Raw genomic sequence first — 16,169 nt, 5'->3', positions numbered from 1 at the left:
AGGTGGATAGGAGTAGACATGCCCACGGTTAGTAAATCGCCGGTTCCGGTTTCGAGAAATGTGGAATCGGAACTGAACCATGAGGCTATTTCACGGTTCCGGTTCCGGTTTCGGTTTGAAAACCGGCGGTTCCGTTCCGGTTCCGAACCGCCGGTTTTCCGGTTATTTTTTTACTGTTCCGAACCACCGGTTTCCGGTGGTTTTTCGCGGTTCCGGCTAGATTTCACTGTTTTCCGACGGTTTTTCACGGTTCCGGTTTGGAACCACAGAACCGGCGGTTCCGGCAAAGTTTCAGTTCGTAAAATTTGGAACCCGAACCGGCCTGCGGTTCAAAATATGGCGGTTCCGGTTCAAGAAAAAAGTCGCGGTTCCTGTTCGGAACCGGAACCGGCGGTTAACTGCCGTAATCGAAAACCTTGGGCATCTCTAGGTAGGACCGCCAATGCTTACTAATGTATCAAATGTGACATGCACTTTTCTCTCCATTTTAATTATGAATTACTGAGCCGAAAGTATATACCCAGGCCATCCGCAACGCTGTCACTTATCCGTCCCTTAAATTACTATTCATGGGCCCCACTGTACTTTTTCACTCGACTCGGTCAAAGTGAGCGCGAAGCATCTTATATGTGCGGCGGCGGGACCCCTTCGGCTTAATCTCGTGGTAGGCCTCGGTGACCTTTTCCCAGAAGCACTTCCAGGGTTGTTGATTCCAGACGATGGGATCGTACGAGACGCTGATCCAGGCGTTGTACACCGTCAGCGTTTCTTTGGGGCTGTACGGATGCCGGCCTAGATCCTCCTCCTCCTCCTCGTCTGCCTCCGCCCTAGAGCTTCCACCGTCTCGGCCTCCTCCCCCGCCTCGGCCTCCTCCACCACCTCGGCCTTCTCCTCCGCCTCGGCCTTCTTCTGGAGTGGGTTCAACGGAATAATCCTCCCGAATCTGGGATAATCCCTGCGAATACCTCAGGGCGGAGGGACGGGCGTATGCATCCACATCAAAATGGGGTGGTTGGTACTCCCCGGCGTCGACGAACCCTGGGTGCCCGCCATCGACGAACCGGATCCACCACCCAGGACATTGTACATGCCCCCAGTCGCCGAACGCGTTGATGTCGAACCCGCCGGAGCCGCCACCGCCAGAGTTTCCGTCGCCGGACATTTTATGATGAGAGGTTAGATGAAAATTGGAGAGGAAATGGAGATGATTTGGGAAGAATAGATGTGTATTTGTGTGTGAAATGAGGATGAATTAGGAGTATTTATAGAGTAAAAAAAGAAAAAAAACGGTAATATAACGGTAATATTACCGTTTATCGTTTTTTATTTTTTTTTAAACTCGGATTTAAAAAAATGATTTATTGCGCCAGCGTGACGATGCCCACTCGCGGGTCGGCGAGTGGGCGTCACGCATGGCGCCGGAGCGCGCTACGTCGCCCTGGAGGCGTGGCGAGACGTCTCGCCATCCGTCACGGCTAGACGGAACGTGTGGCGGGCTGGGGACGAGACGGGGCGCTGCAACGCGTCACGCCGCTGTCTTGTCCCTTAGTGACGGATTACGGGCCACCCGCGTGACGCGTTGCGGGTGGCCTCATAAACATATTTTAGATATATTATGGTTAATTAAACCACCTGTCACACCAATCAAAGGATCAGTGTATTTAATGACAATTTAACTAAGTATTTTTGTTCACTAGTACTTATACATTTTTTAAAGAACGTGACGTATATTTTTACTTAAAAATATTATAGTCTAGTGCTGTTTCACATCCACTTAAAAGTGAGAAATTAAACTCGCTTTCTCATACTAAAAGGAAAAAATATTTTTAATAATTAATGTGAAAATATCATACAAAATGAAAAAATGAGACTATTTTTCATGGACGGATGATGTATATATTTTTTGATTTTGTGTAATATGGAATGAGGCAGAGAGTACCAATTTTGAAAATACAAAAATTACTCGAACAATATTGGTATTAGGATTGAAATCGATCGTGCCAGTGATGAAGAGCATTCTTGAATTCCTTTGGAAACAATTTACACGCGAAGAACAACATTTGATTGAAGAAAATGAAAGTTTGAATGAACTCAGACCTTGTATTGTTGGAATCGTGCTCCGTCAAAGAGTTGACCAATAATAATGTGACGAAATATTTAATTTTATGATATTAAATAATATAGTGTCGATCTACCCCGGACTAAAAGACTGTGATATATTTATTTTTTGTAAACTGATGTCAGGTGAATGAGAAATAATGAATTAAAATTGCTCACATTTAAAGCAACTATAGAGAAGTCTAATGAATTACTAATAATTAATAGTGTATTAACTATCCACATTTAGTATACTATCCACATTAGAGGAGAGAATCTTGTTAAAGATATTCTCCCGAAATAAGGTCAATAATGCCCTTGAGAATAGGAAGAGTAAATGCCAATTTTTTTTTTGAAAAAGTACCTCAAATAAATTAAAATTTTATTTAAATACCTCTAGTAATTTGTTTATACTAAGTACTAATACAAATATATATTCTAGAGACCATTTTTACAGCACTCAAAAAGAAAATTAGTACTAGTATTAACCAAAGGCATTTTGTCCAAAAGTACAAAAATCAGTTAGTACTAATATATTTTTACTATTAAAACTAAGTCGATAGACATTAATCAGATTTTCTCTTTCAATCATTTTGTGTGTTGATTAGAAAATAAAATACTTCATTTGTCTATTAATAATGATAGAAAGTTGTAACTTTTGAAATGATATTAGTTAATATAAAATTAATAAAATAAAAAAATAGAAAAAATAATAATTAAAGTATCTATATTAAGGGTCATCTTCTATTGCTTATAGCATCATAACCCAAAATCAAGACCAAATCTATATCATTAGATTTCAAAATATGTGGATGAGATTAAATCTTACGAATTTCAATATATAGTAGACAAAATATCAACAAAATGGTAAGATCGTCATTCTATTATCATATCATATTTTCGTATTTTTTTTATTATCAACATAGTGTATTACAAATATCAACACAATGACATGAGTATTTCAACACAAGTACACGAAAATATCAACACAATTTTATTGAGATTTTACATGCATTATATTGAGATTTTACATACATTATATTAATATTTTTTTATGTATTTGTTGATAAAAATCTGGTTATCAACAACATATACAGGATTTGAAATAAAAATCATCAAATTCCTTCATCCGAAAGTCGTCGGAACATATGCAATTGAGATCTCGTTAGAATCCTTATAAAATTACCTTTAAATTGATATATTTTTTGCAAAAAAATAATTTAATTGAGTGGGTTACGTAAATTTAAAGTTTTGGGATAATTTTAATAAGAGGGAATTGACATTAATACCCTTTAATTTTATTTAATAATTATTTAAATTTAAAATATAATCTACTTGACATTATATATCAAGCACCAGATCTCCTAATCTAATGATTAAAAATTGGTCTTAATTTTAGATTGCTAATTAGTTAGCAATTGATCATATCCCTATGTATTACTATTAATGAGTCTCAAATTATTAAAAAATGTACTTACAATTTTGAAGATCGGGCCAAAATAAAATAATTGTTATTTTTAAATTACGGAGGGAGAATTGTATTATTGAGAGGGGTGGGGAATAATGAATAATACTATATCTGACACTAGTGCTTATAAACAAAAGCAAAAAGAGAAAACATTAAGCGAAGAAGGTGGTGTGTTAGTTTGTGGCAGCGATGAGGAAGCTGAGATGCAGCAGAGCAGTTATGTGCATGTTTCCTGTCGCCGCAACCGCTTCTTGTCTCTCTTGTTTAGGCAATTCGAAGAAGAACAATTTTGGCATTCACAACGACCATGATGATGATGAATTCCAAGACATTAAGCCCCTCATCCCTCTCAAGCTCAAGGATCTCATTGCTCCAACCCCAACTCCAACTCTTGCCTTCCACTTAAAGCCTAAGGTACTCTTCCAATATAGCTGAGTCGTATACCTTTTTTGAATTGTCTTAAAGTAGTTGAGTTTTTTCTCTTACTTTGTTCTCTCTTTTGCTAAACTCTCTCCACTTTTAATCTTTAACAAATCAATTTCTTAAATCCAGTGCCGATTAATGGAGTATTAATTGGTGATGTGAAAGTCTATTAATTAATTCATGAATGTATGCAGATGGTGGTGATGAAAGTTTCAATTCATTGTAATGGGTGTGCAAGGAAAGTGGAGAAGCACATATCTAAGTTGGAGGGTAAGTGTAGTCCACCTAATAATTTTTTTGTAATATTTCATTTTTGCTGGGAATTAATTAATTAATTAAGTTTAAATAAATTATGATACAGGAGTGAGTTCATACAAAATAGACTTGGAAACGAAGATGGTGGTTGTAAGAGGTGATATTGTGCCTTCCGAAGTGTTGGAGAGTGTCTCTAAAGTCAAATATGCTGAGCTTTGGGAGCCATGAATTTTGTCACACTCGCACATGCATTTCAATAAACTTAGATTAATTCAGCCATCTTTAATTTTTATTTACCTCGAAAAATGTGTTCTTGTGGTGTACAATGTAGATAGTTTCTCCCCCTCAATTTAGCTTTCTTATTAATCATAATCTTCTTGGTCGGTAATGAATTGTGTTGATAAATATAATGATATACTCGATTTTGATTTGGTTAATATGTAAATACTTCTATAGACTGTCTAATTAGACAGTTTATTTCTTTGATTCATACATATGGATTATTCAAGTAGTGCTGTCTAATTAGTCTGAGCACATGTATTTTATATTTTTTTGAAAATGGGATATAATATTTTATATGCTTGAACTTTTGCAACTATCAATAGACATGCCATGCTCTTCAACTGTTTATTACAGTTTGATTCTGAGTCTTTTGAAAAACTTTAATTATTTATTATTCTATCTTGGACTTTCATATGGACTATCGAAAAACTGACACGAACCGCTGGAATTTTGAAATAATTTCCAAAACAAACAAATAAATTAGTACCTGTCCCATAAAAGTTGAATCACTTCTTTCTTTGCATTCATTTTGAAAAAATCGTAATAAATAGTTAGAATAGATAAATAGTAAAGTAAAATCGAGAATAATGTGATAAGAGTCTTCTCTATATTATTCTCAAATTTACTTTACTATTTATTCATTTTAACTATTTATTATGATTTTTTCAAAACAAGTGCACAGAATGAAGTGACTCAATTTTTATGGGACATATGATAAAGTAATAATTTTTTTTGTCTGAATCCGAAGTTAATCCTGCTTCATTTATTCAAGTAAAAGAAAAGAGTGAAATTTGATTCTTATGTAAACGTGGCTTGAATATTCCCACTTCATGTAATAAAAAAAGAAAACTAACTCCAATATACTTCTATTCTTTTCTTCTCCACTCGTTGTAACATAAGATCCTTTTTTTAGATCTAAAAAAAAAGAAACCTAAGTTATGGCCAATTGAAAAAGCACCAAAATTCGAAACAAAATTATACTACCCATTTTGATGTTTGGATGGTAAAAATATGTAATCCACACGAGAATAAGACGAATGGATTCATCATTTCATGAAATTCCAAATATTAGGATATGTTCAGAGATTTTTCCGAAATTGGAGAATTTAAAAAAAGTAAGTTAGAGGCAGTTTAAAATATTTTGCAGGTGCTAATCACAGTTTTTATTCCATAAGATTTTTTACTTGACTAATTTTCCCAGTGTGTTTTTAATTTTGTATATATAGATTGAATCGGTATCCATCTTTAATTTCGTCGGGACATCTACAGAGTTTTTCTCAAGATTTGATTTTTAGTTTGACGGTGAAAGCAAAAAAAAGATAGGAAGAGGTAATGTTGGGTTTGGATCCCCTCAAACAACAGCAGGGGCTGCTATCCTATACAATAATATTTTAATTATAAAAGAGTAAACGTTAAAATAAAATTATAAAAGAGTAAACGTCAAAATTGGTCCTGAAATATATATGTCTATTTTATGATTTTAGTCCTAAAATTTATCTTTTAGTTTTTTCATCCCGAACATTTTAACTCGGATCACAATTGGTTGTACACTAATTATTCTGTTAGTTTTTAACGGTCAACGTTTTTAATCCCGATTTTGACCAAATTAAGCTATTAATTATATTTTTTTATTATTTCATCGGTATTTCTCACTCTTTCACTTCTCCAAATCTTACTTCTTCTCCCCCAAAATGAAGTCCTAAAATCTCTAATCAGAAATCCAGCGCCTCCATTCTCCTCTTCGCTCTACGATTTCTCGCCGCCTCACTCTACCGCTGTCAGCCGTCGGCCACCAGCTAGGCTGCGCCTTTGCGCCGCCGGCGCTCTCTTCTTCCTCTCTGCGAGCTCGCTGAGGATAGCTTCTGTATTCCGAGGCCTGTGGTTACGCCGCCGCCGTCGTCACTCCTTCGTGACCAGCAATGCTGCGTGTGTCGTCTCCACCTCTGAATCGGTGCTCGGCGTCGACCTCAGTCGCGGTTCCTCCTCGCCTCGGAGTTTCAAGGGCATCGTTACATTCTGATTTGGTTTGCGATTGAAGAAAATCGTCTTCTTCTATAGTTTCTGTTTTCTCAGGAAAATCGTCTTAATTGATGGAAGATCAGTGGAATCAATTTCAAATAATAAATAAATTATAATTAATAGCTTAATTTGGTTAAAATCGACATTAAACTCGTTGACCGTTAAAAACTAACGGAACAGTAAGTGTAGGACCAATTGTGATCTTAATTGAAATGTTTGCGATGAAAAAAAAACCAAAAGATAATATTAATAATCAAAACTGAAATTTTACCATATTATAATTTTCTAATGAGTCTAGGACCAAAATCATAAAATAACTATATGTTCAGAACCAATTTTTGTCTTTACTCATTATAAAATTATAATATGATAAAATTTCAGTTTTGATTATTAATATTTAACTACTCCTTACATCTCATTAGAAATGAAACATTTATTTTTCGAAGCGAGATTTTATGTAATGTTGTGTTGTGAGTTAATAATGAGAGAATAAGTACAAGAGATGAAAAAGTAAAGGTTACGTTGTTTCTATTTTAGGAAATATTTCATTTTTAATGGGACAAACCCAAAAAAAGAAACGTTTCATTTTTAATATGACACAATGTGTATATTTTACTTAAGACATACTACCTCCGTCCACAAATAAATAGACAAAGTTATAAAAGACACGAGTTTTAATGTACAATTGGTAAAGTTAGAGAGTGAGAGGGAAAAGATGATGAAATATTTAGTGTTAGTTGATTGTTTGGTTCATATTTAGAGTGACGTGTATGACTAATATTTGTTTAAAACTTTCCAAATTTAGAATTAGTCTAACTTTTATGACATTCAAAAATGGTAAAATTAGTCTATCTTGTAGATGGAGATAGTACTATGTTATTTAAGTTAAAGTGGATTTTATTCACATTATCACATTATAATTTTACTAATCTAAAATCACTTTTCTTGAGCATTTTCTGTCAACAAACTTTCAATTTTTTACTATGTTATTTAAGTTAAGTGGATTTTATTCACATTATCACATTATAATTTTACTAATCTAAAATCACTTTTCTTGAGCATTTTCTGTCAATGAACTTTCAATTTTTTATTATATAATTTTTGTTCTAATTCAAATACACAAACGCAAGTTCTTCTGATTTTTCCCAAGAAATTCAATTTTTCCGTATATTTATTGAATATATTCATCCCATGTCCCATTAAAAATGAAAAGTTTTTCTTTGAGAATTATTTTATTAAAAATAAAATATTTCTTAAAATAAAAATAACATTATTTCTATATTTTCATCTCACTTGCTTTATTTTTTTTATTAACTCACAAAATAACATTTGCCTCAAATTTTGTACCGAAAGGAAATGTTTTAGTCCTAAGAGCGTCCACTATAATGAGGACGCGGCTATAGCCGCGTTTGGAGCGGAAGCGGGGCGGCTTATAGTGGGAAGGGTGTCCGCCGCGAGGGTGGACGCGGCGGCTGGGGGGAGGGGCGGCGGACGAGGAATCGCAGGGTGCGGGGCGAGGACGCGACGGGGGGGGGGGGGGGGCTATAGCCGCGCCTATAGGCCCGGCGATTATAGTGAGAAGTTCCGCCGCGGCGCATGCGGCGTGAACTAAATTTTTTTTTTCTTTTTTCCTCTATAAATACCACTTCCCACCACCTATTTTTCACCATTTTCACAAAATCCATCCACTCACTATCTACACAACCACTCTCTAAAAAATGCACCGAGGAGACGATCACCCGAATATTCGGCCCTAATTACCTCGTATTCTAGTTATTTACACTGCGATTATTTAAATTACACTTGATTGAAACTAAAAAATATTTAAAAATAAAAATTGATTATAAAATTTGGGGCTATTGGAGTTGTCCACTATAGAGGCGGAAATAGAATTTTGGGGCTATGGACAACAAAATTGAGGCTATGGACAAAAACTGGGGCGGGGCTATTGGGCGTGTCCGACTTATAATGGACACTCTAAGAGCATCTCCAGTAACGGCGTCAAAATCGCGACGCCGATTTTTAGCCGACGCCGGTTCTGACGCCGAACCATTGGAATCGGCGTCAAAATCGGCGTGGCCATGCCGATTCGCGCGATGACGCCGGTTCCGACGCCGATCCTCACGGCGCCATTGTGGGTCCCGGATCGGCGTCAAACCGGCGTCAGATTTTATTTTTTATTTTTTTTCTTTTGAAAACACTATATATACGCGCTTTGAACGTCATTTTCATTCGCACAACTTGTTTTAACGAGTATTCTCTCTCTACCTTACTTTCTGTTCAAGATCAATAACGAGCAATGGAGAACAACTACGAAGGTACTCCAGTGACTCCCGGGGGATGGTCTCAGACTCCCCCGCCTCCCGGTGTAGGGTCTCAGACGGCCCCGACTCCCGGGGTAGGGTCCCATACTTCCTCGGCTCCTGGGGGAGGTGGTTGGCCGCCGATGACCGGGTACTACAACATGTACCCGTGGCAGCAGATGATGCCGGGGTGGGCACTCGGCATGCAGCCCCCTATGCAAATGATGCCGGGGTGGGCACCCGGGATGCAGCCACCGGCGCAGCAGATGATTCCACCGGCGCAGCAGATGATTCCCCCGGCGCAGGGGACGCACGGGGAGGACAATTCCTATCGGCCGACTTTTGATTTTTCCACCGGTTCTTCGCACACATCGACTCCAACGGATGCACAGTATACGGAGACCTTCTCCTTAGCGGACTTGGGTTTTGATATGAACGAGGTTCCGGAAACTCTCATTCAAAGCCAGGGAGTAGGGCGGGGTAAGAAGAAGGGCAAGGCCAAGAAGGACGGCGAGTCGTCGCAGCCGGAGGCGGAAATCCGAGGCCGGAGGAAGTGGACGGACGCGGAGAACGTTGCGGTTGCCAAGGCGTGGGTGAGTGTCTGCGACGATCCTTTCGTTTCGAACAACCAGAGGATCGTCAACTTGTGGGCCAAGGTAGCCGCAGCCTACAGGGCATTTTGCCCTGAAGGGAGACCGTGCACCGGGGAGGAGGTCCGGAAGTGCTGGGACCGAATCAGGTCTGGCGTCTCTCGATTTTCGGGTTTGTACGCCAACGCCCTCCGCATGCAGACCAGTGGCCAAACAGAGGAAGACTGCAGGAGGATTGCGGAGAGAGCCTACCTCGATCCGCAGAAGAAGTACTATGAGTTCACCTACTGGAACTGCTACGTTGTGCTCAACGAGTCGGAGAAATTCCGGGCAGGTGTCGACGCTGGCTGGCCGAAGAGGCAGAAACTGAACTATACCGGAGATTATAGCGGCAGCAGCGGTGGTTCGACAGACCTCCCCGAGACGGCCCAGGGGGTCCCGACTCCTCGTTCGTTCGGTCGCCGACCTCGCCCGGTTGGCCAAAGGCGGGCGCAACAGGTTGCGAGGGGGGCACCCCGAGTTCCCAGGGGGTCCATTCGAATTCTTCGCGCGCCAACAAACGCGCGCTCAAATGGTGAAGACCTTAGCCGACTTCCAAGCGGCGGTGGACCCCGAGGTGAAGGATTTTCTTCGTGTATTGCTCCAGAGCCAGCGTGAAGAATTGGAGGCGATGAGGAGGGACACCGGCGGGAATAGCCGCGGCGTAGGTGGCGACGGAGGCAGCGGCGACGACGGTGAAGAAGCGCTGGGCGACGACGGAGACGAGGACGGCGGCGAGGAGTGATTTTGTTTTACTTTTTTAAATTAATGCACTTTTTAATTTTTATATTTTTTTTAATTATTGTACTTTTTTTAAAAATTAATGTACTTTTTAAGTTTTAACATTATTATTCGAATTTTTCGTATTTGTCTCGTAAATTAAATTTCGTATGTTGATACGAGTGTAAATTAAATTATATAATTGTTATTAGTGATGTGGATAGGTAGTGTGAAGGCTATGTGAGGGCTATTTGATGTCCAGTTGATGTGGCAAGGTGATGTGGCAGGAGAATTGTAGTGCTGATGATGTGACAGTGTGAAGGCTATGTGAGGGTTATTTGACGTCCAGTCTTACTGGAGATGTTCTGATGGATGTGGGTGTATGAATTGTTGATAGCCCATAGGCCATATCTAATGTAGAGTCAGTTATTGTCATCTCTGTCATTTGATGGGATTGATTCCTACCTTTCAGAATCAATAATGATGCCATGTATTTCATACACAATAATGTCTCGATAAATTGTTCAAATAAACAGAACCTATAATATTCTATATACAGACTTCAGCATCAATATATTAGAGCATTTGCAACGGCGTCTGTCCACCCGTGCCAGCAGCACGGAAGACGTCGTCCGCCGCTGGTACGACGCTGCTCGATGCATCGAGCACGTCCGTGTCAGTGAGCAGGTGACGTGGCCAGACGTGATTGGCCAACGGCATAGACGTTGCATTTGATTTTTTTTTTAAATCAGTTTTTAATTAAAAAACCGATTAAAAAAAATTCCCACTTCCCAAAAAAAATATATCCGTTTTCTACCCAGTTTTAATTTTTTAAAATTTTTCCCCCCAAAAATACACTTTTTCATCTATAAATACCTCCACTTTCACACCAAAAAATTCACACCACACTACACAATTCTCATCTACATTCTCTCATTTCCATTCTTATCTACATTATCTCATCTCCATTCTCAATCTTTCTTCCACTCATACAACATAACAATGTCCGGCCAAGGCGATCACCCTCCGGGCTCCCACGGTTGGAACCCCGATTGGTTCGGTTCACAACCGTTTCCTAGTCCGAAAACGGAATATTCGGCCCCTCCTCAAACCCAAAGTTCGGGTGTTCCAGGTGGCTACCGGCCTTACCCGATCAACAACCAAGATTCCCCCGAAGGGCTATACGGGTGGACACCCGAACCTAGAGTGAGGTCGACCGACCCTCCCAAACTCCGACTCCTCCTACTCGCGGTGTCCGCACACCGTACACTCCGTCGGAGATGGAGCAATTGTTCAAGGCGTTCTTGTCAATCTCTGAAGATCCGGAGGTTGGCACGAACCAATCCATCAATCACTTTTGGTGGCGCATTTGTCGCCGGTACAATGAAAACCGCCCGGAGGGAACAATTGAGCGCAACGAGAGTATGGTGCGCAACGCCATCTACAGAGCCAACGAAGAAATCCAAAAGTTCCAGGGGTATTACCTCCAGGAAGAGCGGTCGACGGGGAGCGGCCGGAGCGAGGTCGACATCATCAGTTCCCCAATGTCGACCTACCAATCCATGAACTACAAGGCGTTCAAGTACCTCAACATTTGGCAGGAGACGCGGTCGCATCTGAAGTATAGGGGGGGCGTAACATCATCCTCTAGCGGCTCCTCCAAACGGCCAAGGTCGGTATCCTTATCTGATGCCGGCTCCGAAGACGTGGTTAGCCAACTCGCCGGAGCTAACTTGGGTAGCCCCGACGCCGGGCCGAGCGGTTCCCAGGTCAACTATGACCCCCTCGCAACTTCGATCGCACGAGGCCATGATATTGGGCCTCCAAAAATAATTGGGGGTAGTGCCGCCGGATGACTATTCTTCCACGTGGATATTTTTAGCTTTAATTATGTAATTTTAAATTTTTAGTATTTTAATTATGTAATTTTTAATTTTTAGAATTTTAATTATGTAATTTTTTATTTTTAGGATTTTAATTATGTCTTTTTTATTTTAATTGTAATTTGTAATATTATTTTAGTTTTTTTAATGAATTTTAATATTATGGAAATGTTTTTATTTAAATTGAATAATAGAATGGTGGGACCCTTGTGCTCGTCCTTGCGGAAGAGCACGTCTGTGGGTGTTGTGCTCTTGCCTAAGAGCAGGCAGAAATAATGGCGCCGGGCCCACAACCGTGCTCGTTGGCAAGAGCACGGTTGTGGGTACTCTTAATTTTGAACGTTTCTATTGAAAATAGTGCATAGTGTTTTTTGAATAAAAATAATTCATCATCAAATCTTTGACTAGTTTCAAACATTCTAAAACCACAAGCCACAAGCAAAAAATCGAATTCAGAATTTGAGTAATTTCACTAGGAATTTCTCGGCTATTTTATCAAATCAAAATAGAGTAGACTAGTAAACAAAGCATTTTAAAATGATAAAGAAAAAAATTAGTCACTACCACAAAAAAATAGAGAAATAGCGATTAATTATTACTACAATTTTATTAATTCAAGATCGATAGTACTCCTTCCGTCCCAACTAAGTTGAGACAAAACTTTTAGGCACGGAGACTAAGAAATTATGTTGAAAAGTAAGATAGATGAATAAAGAAAGAGAAATTATAAAGAGAGAGTAAATTAGGTGGTAGAATAAAGTAAGAGTGATTAGATGCTTTGTTTTTGTCAAAAAAGAGAAATGACTCAACTTAGTTTAAACGGAGATAGTAGTAATTTTTAAACTAGAAAAAAGATACATAAATTTTTTGGAGTTAAAATTCATAGTATATATTCACATGTACTTCTAGATGTATATTAATTGGAAAAGTAATACTCCTATTTATATTTTTTTTAGGTTTGATCATAGGTGTTATCATAGGCGTTCTGAATCCTCCTTTAGCGGAATCCGACTTATCCTGCTCGACTGATTTGCAAATTAAGGCCAAAAATCACCAACATATGGTGAGATTTGAATTTGTGATTTGTTCTCCACGGCCTTTGTTCTTTAAATATTCAAGAATTATGACCAAGTTATTTTGTTATTTCACAACCATACTTATTTGAATTGTTGTACTAAGAATATGTCTGGTCATGGACAATATTTAGTCCTAAATTTGACAATTAGAGACAAAAATAATGTTTTGTTAGTTACAAAAATTAATGCACCATGTCACTTCATAATGTCAGTTTAAGTTTGTGACATGCATTACCCATCATAAGACATTATATCACTATTGCAACCTTTTATATTATTGGTTTCACAATGTTGTTTTTTCGTTCAAAAAATCGAACACCATTCGTATTTTTTTCATTACCGAAAATTTGATGCCAACATCAAATAATGGCATATAAATGACATGCATATGTGATTCAAAATAAATCGTATTATTAAAATATTAGAAATCCTAAAAATTGATATTGCACCAACATATTCTTTTCATTCTAGCATTAGGAATTTCTTTTATTTCAATTTCACTATAAGAAACTAAATTAGACAAAATAAGGATGAACCAAAATGGGTTATGCCAATTGATGGCCTACTTTTCATTTTTCTATATAATTAAAATTTCAAATTAGAAAATCAAGATGAACCAATCTAAATTATCAAATAAAAAAATTTAAATACTTCTTACTACTCTTGGCAAATGTTCTCACGTTAATGCATTAAATGCGAAAAAATAATAAGTTCGATCATTCGTATCAAGAATGAACAAGCATTAAAAAGTTTGTTTTAAAACAATTAATAGAAGTAAACGTTTAAAAGCTCTTTATAGCTTCGATAAAAACTCAAGAATTATATATAATAAAACGAAGCCTAATTTATAAATACACTCTCCGTTCCACTCGAGATGACCCATTTTTTTCTTTTTAGCTTGTCCCATCCACGATGACTATTATTAAAATAAAAAACTCTTTATCTCTACTTTATTCCATCTCTTTTAGTTCATTTTTCCACCTAACACACAAAATAAAATTGTATAAAATTCTGTGTTGCCAAGGCAAGGGTATTAAGAGTGTCCACTATAGGGGCGGCGCGCCGGCCGCCCCTAATCCGCCGCTGCCCCGCCGGCTTATAGTGCGAGAATCGTTCGCCCCGAGGCGGACAAATTTTTTGGGGCGGACGGCCCTTCGGCGAGAAGTGTGCGAGGACGCGCCAGGGGGAACCGCCGCGCCGATAGGCGTGCCGGCCTATAGCGAGGCGGTGCGCGGCGCCCCAGATACGGGGGCAGACGGATTTTTTTTTCCCTTTTTTAAAAATTCAATTTAATTTACCTATAAATACACCACATTCCCTTCATTATTTTTATACCATTCCAACTCTTCACTCATACTTTCTCTCAATAAAATTTGTGGATTCAATTGGTATTAAAAATGGACGATTTGTGGAATGACGCGTGGAATTCGCTGATTCAAGAGGTGCAGAACCAAGCCGACGAGGAGGATGCGGCGCGCGAGGCGGAAGTTGCGGAGGCCGCGATCCCTCGTGCGATAACTCGTCGCCAGACTATCCAACGAGACCATAGCGGAGCGCACCCGCATCTAATGGCGGACTACTTTGTGGATAACCCCCCGTTATCCACCCGAGATTTTCCGTCGGTGATTCAGAATGTCGAAAACGACTCTTCAACCATGTAGCGACGAATTTGGCAGAGCGGTACTCGTGCTTCACCCTCTGGAGTGATTGCACTGGCCGGATCGGGCTGTCTACTTTTCATAAATGCACCGCTGCAATTAGACAGCTTGCCTATGCCTGACCGGCTGATATGTTCGACGAATACCTACAGATGGGTGAGAAGACTAGCCTAACGGTGCTCAGGCAGTTTTGTAAGGGGATCCGGGAAATATTTGGTCCGGAGTTCCTACGAAAGCCCACTCCTGATGAGTGCTAGAGACTGCTAGATATGCACGGTTCTATTCACGGTTTTCCTAGGGATGTTAGGAAGCATCGATTGCATGCATTGGGAGTGGAGAAACTACCCGGTGGCGTGGAAAGGCCAGTTCACTACTGGTTTCAAAAGCAAAGGTCCATCGATGATTTTGGAAGCCGTTGCTGACTTCCGTTTGGGGATCAGACATGCGTATTTCGGTGTTGCAGGTTCGAACAACGACATCAATGTTTTTCAGTCTTTGCCTCTCTTCAATGATGAGTGCCGGGGGGGAGGGTCCAGAAATCAGCTTCGTAGCCAACGGAACGCAGTACAACAGGGGATACTATTTGGCAGATGGGATATACCCTCGATGGCCCGTATTCGTCAAGACAATTCGCCAACCGGTTGGACCGAAGAAACAATATTTTGCGCGAAAACAAGAGGCTGCTAGAAAGGATGTTGAGCGAGCTTTTGTGTCCTCCAAGCGCGATGGGCCATTATACGTTGCCCGACACGAGTTTGGCACGAAGATGATGTCGCGAATATTATGTTAACATGTATCATATTGCACAATATGATAATAGAAGATGAAGGATTTGCTGCAGAGCGTTGGGCACCGGAAGATGGTGCAAGTACAAGTAACGGTGTTGCCTCCGTGCCGATACAGATGGGCGTACCACGGAGCAATGAATATTTGCTCCAACGTTTCACTGATATGCGCAGGAGCACAACACATACCACACTCCAGGCCGATTTGATTGAAAAAGTTTGGGCACGTAGGGGAGGTGGCGCAGCGTGAAGACCATTGTGATTTTCAATAGATTAAATTTTCATTGTATAATTTGTCCATTACTTTAATATTACGAAAATTTAGTGTTTAATTTTAATTTCTTCACTTATAGACGTTTTTTTCTAATTACGTATAGTCCGATAATTTTAATTATAATTGACTTAAAATAAACGAAATTTTTTTGGGGCTATTGTAAGTGTCCACCTTATAGCTGCGGACAATGTTTTTTGTGGGTGCGATAAATAAATTGGGGCTGTGGATAAAAAAGGGGCGGAGCTATTGGGACTGTCCGCCTATAATGGATACCCTAAGTAACTCAAAAATTAGGCA

At 39.4% G+C, this 16,169-nt stretch overlaps 1 protein-coding gene across 1 annotated transcript; it reads left to right on the top strand.

The window, feature by feature from the left end:
- Positions 1–3,728: 3,728 nt before the first annotated feature.
- Positions 3,729–4,576, top strand: LOC121782053 (protein SODIUM POTASSIUM ROOT DEFECTIVE 1-like). Its single transcript, XM_042179755.1, has 3 exons — positions 3,729–3,979; positions 4,183–4,258; positions 4,350–4,576. The coding sequence occupies exons 1-3, from the start codon at positions 3,755–3,757 to the stop codon at positions 4,469–4,471; spliced, it is 423 nt and encodes a 140-aa protein (XP_042035689.1). The 5' UTR covers positions 3,729–3,754; the 3' UTR covers positions 4,472–4,576.
- Positions 4,577–16,169: the final 11,593 nt, after the last annotated feature.

This window comes from Salvia splendens, chromosome 20 (assembly GCF_004379255.2).
Source record: "Salvia splendens isolate huo1 chromosome 20, SspV2, whole genome shotgun sequence".
NCBI classification, from domain to species: domain Eukaryota; kingdom Viridiplantae; phylum Streptophyta; class Magnoliopsida; order Lamiales; family Lamiaceae; genus Salvia; species Salvia splendens.
This window is presented reverse-complemented; position numbering and strand designations above follow the sequence as displayed.

Coding starts and splice junctions, on each gene's coding strand:
- LOC121782053 (XM_042179755.1), top strand. CDS start 3,755: ATGAGGAAGCTGAGATGCAGCAGAGCAGTTATGTGCATGTTTCCTGTC. Junction 3,980..4,182: donor CCTTCCACTTAAAGCCTAAG/GTACTCTTCCAA, acceptor GAATGTATGCAG/ATGGTGGTGATGAAAGTTTC. Junction 4,259..4,349: donor GCACATATCTAAGTTGGAGG/GTAAGTGTAGTC, acceptor ATTATGATACAG/GAGTGAGTTCATACAAAATA.